Here is a 6,177-nt window from a genome sequence, read left to right on the forward strand (position 1 = left end):
GGTGTTCCGTCCTGCTGTACACAGGGTTGCTGTGAGTCGGAACTGACTCCATGGCACCTAATAACAATAATCTTTATGGAAACCGACTGCCACATCCTTCTCCTACAGAGCAGCTGGAGGGTTCCAACCGCAGACCTTTCAGTTACCAGCCAAGCATTTAATCTCTGCGCCCTGAGAAAAATAAATTCCCGCACGCGAACCTGGCTCTTGATGGAAACGAACATCCCATCCCCGTCCGCTTCACCTGAACCAGAACTTTTCAACGCACAGATGGACACTTCTCTCAAAGGCAACTCTGCAAACTCTGCAAAGTACTTACTTCCCAAATAAAGGCAGGAAGTGCAAACCCTGTAAACTCAAGCCTGGTGGAGAGGCAGACCTCAGTTGGGAGGCCTCCTTTCTCGACTGTAAAAGCACTACTCGCTGTTACTGAAACGCTGGCAAACCCACACTCTCCAAGGCCAGGCTGCTGCCGCGCACACGTCACCGTCTGCGTTCTGAGGAGTCTCCCAGTTGGCCGTGTCTACACTGCCATCACAGGTGCGGTGCTGACGGCATGGGGTTCAGCAGGCTGGGGCATGAACAACACGGAAGGCTTGTGAGCTTCCCCCATCACTGTGTCCCCATTCCTGAGCTGACAACGGCAGTCTGTGAGCTTGGTTTGTAAGCTCACTTTGGGGAAAGAAGCATAAACTCGGAACCGCGGACAGCCCTGGCTCTGCTCTTCCTTCTCCTCGGCCCCAACTCTGCCCCTCCGGCAGGGGCGCTCCACTGAGGCGGACTGAAGGGGCCTCCACCTGGGGGGAAGGGGGTGCTCACCCGCAGCAGTGCCTTGTGCCACCACCCCCACTGCAGAGGAGCCACGGACGAGCAAGAAGTCACCAGGCCTACATACATCTCCCGTCTTCATCTGCCTTGAACTCCAACTCTCAGGCACCAGGTGCCTTTCACTCCATCCCAACTTGCCTCCCCGTGCAGGGGAGGGGCCTCCACAGCGCCATCGCCATGATGGGGACAGGCTGCCTCTCTCCTGGGGCCCTGGCCCCTCATGGGGAGCAGCGGGGGGCTGCCCAATGGGGGCAAGAACCCGGGGAGAAGGGGTGGGGCCCAGGAGGCACACTAACTACAAGCCACAGGGGGGTTTAATCTAAAATCTCAGAGAAATACTTTTTATTACAAAAGTAAATGCATTGTAAACATTTAAACCCAAGTTCATAAAGCCGACAGTAAGCACGCCCCCGCCCAGACAACCCGTTAGCACTGTGGAGTCTCTCTTCCCAGGCTTCCTTCAGACACACGTGGGCACACTGTTTCCCACAGAACTGGATATAAAATACACACTGTTCAGGAACCTGCGCCTGTCATTTCACACAACCGGATGCCCCAGAAACAAGACTACTTCTGTGGGAGCCGCACATCACTTTATTTCATGGGTACCCCACAGGTGTGGGACCGACAGCTGGCAGGGGCTGTTAGGTCTGAGGAGCTGCAGTTCCCGAGCCGAGGCCACCACAGCCGCAGCCTGTGCTGTATCAGGGAAGGAAACGGTTTCCAGGACTCAGGCTGTCCACGAGGGTGCAGTCTCTTCTCAGTCCTGACCCTTCCTCTCCCCGCAATAAGTTAAGGCGCTGACTGGTACTCAAGTCTACCTGGCTCTGCTGCCCCGTCTGCCCCCAGCGGGCGGGCGTCACTGTTTGCTCTCCCGGATCCGTTTCTTTTTCTTCTTTGGTTCCTGGAACGTGGCCTCAACAGCCACCCTGGCCCTGACACGGGACTTGCCCCACCTGCTGCTGTGCGCCCCTCGCCTGTTGCGGGCCCTGCCCTGCTCTTTGGGGGCAGCCCCCTCAGGCTGCACACGGTCAGTCCTGCCCTTCCTCTTCCTCCTCTCGGTTCTGGAGCTCGGCGCCGGCCTCGGGCCTTCTGTTCCACCCTTCCCTGTTGGAACAGCAGGGCGGGGGGCTGTGAGCACGGGGTGTGCTTCACTGTGGTTCTGCAGGCGAGGGGGTCAGCACGGGGCACTCGGACGCATTCGCCACCTGGGGCAGACACTCGCCACCCGACACGTGGAGGCTCGCCAAAGCCACGCCCACCAGCCCAGGGCTCAGCAAATCACCAGTGCCGTCCCAGACAGACAGCAAGTCCCATGAGCCATCGGGCAGGCACAAAATCAGTAATGGCTCCAGACACAGCGGAGGCAGACTGGGGCAGACAGGCCTTCAGAAAGCCCCCCAGAAGGCCAGGTGGAGGAGAGAGGAGAGGGGAGCAAGGCACGAGGTGTGAGTGCCCAGTTCCAGCACCCGTAAGATGCCACCAGTCAGAGATCAGGCTGGAAAAGCCAAGACTACAGGCTCTAACCCAGTGGCTGCAGGCGGAGAGCGCGCAGCTCTGGGGGAGGCTCCCATGGCAGCGGTGCACCAGCTGGCTGAGAGCGCAAGGGCTGGCCATGTGTGACACCAGACAGCCTCCGTGGGGGAGGCGGTGCTAGCCAGAGAGGGGGTGAGGCCAGAACCCTTCAGAGGGAGGCCTTCAGGACGGGGCCTGCCTTATACACACAGGAGGACGTGTGGAGGGTCTCGCTTGGGGCAGGCAGGAGCTCTCACTCCTCCACACCTGGAACCCCCCACAGGCGCTGCCACCGCTCTCCCATTACCTGTGGGCACAGCCTAGGCCCGCTGTGGCAGCAGCCCGTGTCCCGCAGGGTCTGCAGTGGGCACGGGCCGGGGCGACGCGGCACGCTACACCCGAGTGAGGGGTCCACTCTTAACCACTCGCATGGCCAAGGACATGACAAGGACGGCCAAAAGGGCCTAAGGACAGTGAAAGGACAAGGCACAGGTGGGAGGGGCTCGAAGCGGGGAGACAGAGGGCCAGGATGAGAGGCCACCAGCCAGAAACGGCCACAGTGGACAGGACAGTCTTAGCAGACAACAGGAGGTGTGGAGAGGCCCAAGGGCCACGACCCAGCAGCAGAGCCCAAAGCCCCACAGCAAGCTCTGCACCCGCAGGATGCAGCGAGGGGCCCAGCTTAGGTGACGAGGACAGGGTGCACACAGGGCAGCCAGGACAGTGGGACAGCCTCAGGGAGACAGTGTCACACAAATACCTCACACACGTCATCAATACTGCGGGTCCTACCTTTCTTGTTCTGCAGCTGGGATTTGAGCAAACGCTTCTTCATCTTCCTCTCCAGTCTCCCTTCGTGCCGGTAGGCATAGACTTTCTCGGGGATGTCATCCTCAGGGAAGACGCCTGGGGAAGCGAGGCAGCTCATGGGGCGCCCCGAGGGAGGGCACTGATGCCTGCACGCCCAGTTTCCAGCAGGACCCAGCAAGCACCCCTCCCCACGTCACGTGAGCAAGAGCCCTCTTTTAGTACCCAGAGCAATTCCACCCCCCACAGCTAGGATCAGCCAGCTCAAAACGCACTGCCTGCACGAGGCCTGTCACACCTGGGAAACAGGCCTTACCTGGGGAGGGGCCCGTGGGCGTGGGCCACGGACCGTCCTAGATGCCGGCGGGCTGGGGTTACAGGCACAGATGCACTGCTCACAGCCCGGCAAACGTACACTAGTACTCACGCATGTCCCTGCACCTAAGCTCCACCCGGAACGTGCAGGGCCCAGCTCACAGCACGCACACTGAAGCGTTAGGGGCAGCACGCTCATGCCTGCCACTGACTCTGCACTGCATCAGACAGACTAGGGATCAGTGGACAGACAGGATAATACAAGGACAGCAGACGTTAATGGAAAAATCTAGGTGGTGAGTATACGAGCATTCACTGCAAAATCCTCTTCAACTCTGCTGTGTGTTTGGAAAATGTCATAATAAAGCGTCAAGAAAAAATGGTACGTCTTTAACCAGAAACCTCCTGGGAAGCTGTCCTCGAGAAGAATCCGTGGAGTCCCATGAGCTCCACATCCACACAGCAAACACCTGGCCTCGCTCCCTTCAGGGAGCCCCCCGCCCTGCCACCCAGGGCACACCAACTCCCACTCACACGCTCCTCTCAAAGAGAACCAGCAGGGCCCGCAACCTCAGCCCCGTCAGCGGTCAGCCTCCCAGCTGCCAGAGCCCACCCTGCCTGTGGCGCCGGTTCAGCTTATCTGAGAAGCGCTGAGCTAAAGCTAGCACCACGAGGGCACAGACCCCTCGGCCCACACCACCAGGCCTCTTCACAAACAGAGCTAACACGCAGGACCCCTCCACTCCCCGAGAACAAAGCTCCTCTGGAGGCAGCCGCCGGCCTGTGCGGCCGGGTCCTCACCTGCAGCGAGGTCCTGCAGCCTGGAGGGTGAGAAAAGGCGTCAGTCAGCACAGCCAGTCTGCAGGGGAAGGGAACCACACCCCACAAGGCAGTGATGCGGCTCCCCGCCAGGGGGCACTCAGAACCCCATGTCCAGGGACCCAGGCTGGTCCCAGGGGCTTGTCTGAGCTCTGAGGCGGGGCACCTCAGCCTGGGAAAGCCGCTTCCAAGGGGCTTCGGGCAAAGCAAAGGCACCGTCAGCAAACGATGTGGAGGCAATCAAAGGCAGGGGGAGGCAGTGCCGGCACCTCACGGCAAACACTCACTTCCGAACCACTTTGTAGAGCCGCTTTCTGTTCTGAGAAGGGGTGCTCTGCTGACTGGCCATCTCGAAGAGTCTGTTAGCAACCGCCTCATAGTCGAACTGTGTCAAAGGAAAGAGACCACCGGGCCACTGTCAGCCACCTTCCACCTGTGACACGGATGGACCCAGGGGGACCCAGACCCCATGCTGACGGCCCCCCGCCTCACAGAGTGCACCGAACCCCTATCATCCCATCTCCCGAGCACACACTGGCCGTCTGTCCACTGGAGACCAGGCACGACCTGGGCAGTGCTGCCCAACAGAGACATGGTAAGAGCCGAGAAGGCAGCCTCGCCTGTGAGTCTACATCCTCCAGAGCCGCATCCAAACAAGTCAAAACAGACACTAACCCTTCAAAACCAGTATAAGCTACTGGATAGCTTTTCAGTACCAAGTCTTAGAAACCCAGTGTCTATTTTCTGTTATGAAGGGACAGACAGCCCATGGGAACCAACCATTTGAGGACAGGGAGAAGGAGCCGCAAGCTGCCAGACCGGCCCACCCACGTCCCAGTTTGCCTACAGCCAGGGACCCGCTCCCTGAGGACATGGAGCAGCCACGCCCACGGGGGGGGGAGGGGGGATCCCGCCCACCACCTCACTCCACCCCACGCCCACTGGGGGAGGGGGGACCGTAAGGGGGCAGGTGTGTGAGTACATCTGGAATGGATGTACCTGAGGCAGAGGGCGGCTGAGGGGTGGTTGGCCTGGAAAGCCACCTGTCTGCCCGAGGCCCCTGGCCCTGGCCCTGCTCTCAGTGGCTCTGTACGCCTGCAGATGCCAAGGGCTTGGGGTACCTACCCACCCCCCAAAGCGAGCCTGTCGTTCAGGTGAGCGTCTCTGAGTCAAGACACCGAGGTCACCCTCCCCAGCCTGCCCACCTGCAGCGCGGTGCCAGCGCCATCCTCGTCATTCTCTGCAGCTTCCTCTCCTGTCTTGGGCTCGGGCCTGCGGATGGAGCCTGGAACAAGAGACCCCGTGAACTCCCAGAGCCACACCCAGAGTGCGGGCCCAGGCTGGCCCCTGGTGGGGGTGCCAACACAAGCACCTGTGAGCCAGGACCCATGGCCTCATCAGGCACAGCAGAAGGCAGCACCCAACGGCCTCCCACGCACCGTGATCCGGGGGACAAGGGGCACTTGCGGGGGGGTGGGACCAACCGGGCAGAGAGTGAAAGACGGGTCAGGAGTGAGTGTGACAACCCCAGGAGTGAGGAGAGCAGCCACAGGCAGCCAGGGGCTGGGCTGGATCAGGCCTGTGGGGGGCGAGGCTCACAGGAATCTGTCCAAGACAACAGGCAAGGGTTACAATGAACGAGTCAGTAAGCAAGATGCCAGGAAGTGACTTGTGCTGCAAGGACACCAGCCAGGCAGGTTCTGTCAGAGGGGTGAGGAGCTATGCTTCTAGACAGGGAGTCAGGGCACACCCGAGTGACAGGTGAGCAGAGACTGAGGGGGAGGGGCGGCCTGGGCAGACACCTGAGAGACCCCAGGTGAAGGGACAGGAGCGCACCCAGGTAGGGGACTGACTGTGCAAAGGAATGGTGGATCCCTGCAGAGAGGGGCTGAG

General features: G+C 60.5%; 1 protein-coding gene across 2 annotated transcripts in view; it reads right to left on the reverse strand.

Annotated features, from left to right (window-relative positions):
* Positions 1-1,416: 1,416 nt before the first annotated feature.
* The window catches only part of RRP1 (ribosomal RNA processing 1), a 19,848-nt gene continuing 15,087 nt past the window's right edge, over positions 1,417-6,177 (reverse strand). For both annotated transcript variants that reach the window (XM_023739079.1, XM_023739078.1), the window contains exons 9-13: positions 5,490-5,569; positions 4,572-4,669; positions 4,267-4,286; positions 3,136-3,249; positions 1,417-1,935 (exon numbers count right to left, since the gene is read on the reverse strand). In XM_023739079.1, coding sequence (XP_023594847.1) covers positions 1,688-1,935; positions 3,136-3,249; positions 4,267-4,286; positions 4,572-4,669; positions 5,490-5,569 — 560 coding nt within the window. In that variant the 3' untranslated portion in view covers positions 1,417-1,687. The remainder of the gene's footprint in view (positions 1,936-3,135; positions 3,250-4,266; positions 4,287-4,571; positions 4,670-5,489; positions 5,570-6,177) is intronic.

This window comes from Trichechus manatus, unplaced genomic scaffold (assembly GCF_000243295.1).
Source record: "Trichechus manatus latirostris isolate Lorelei unplaced genomic scaffold, TriManLat1.0 scaffold00128, whole genome shotgun sequence".
Taxonomy (NCBI): Eukaryota; Metazoa; Chordata; class Mammalia; order Sirenia; family Trichechidae; genus Trichechus; species Trichechus manatus.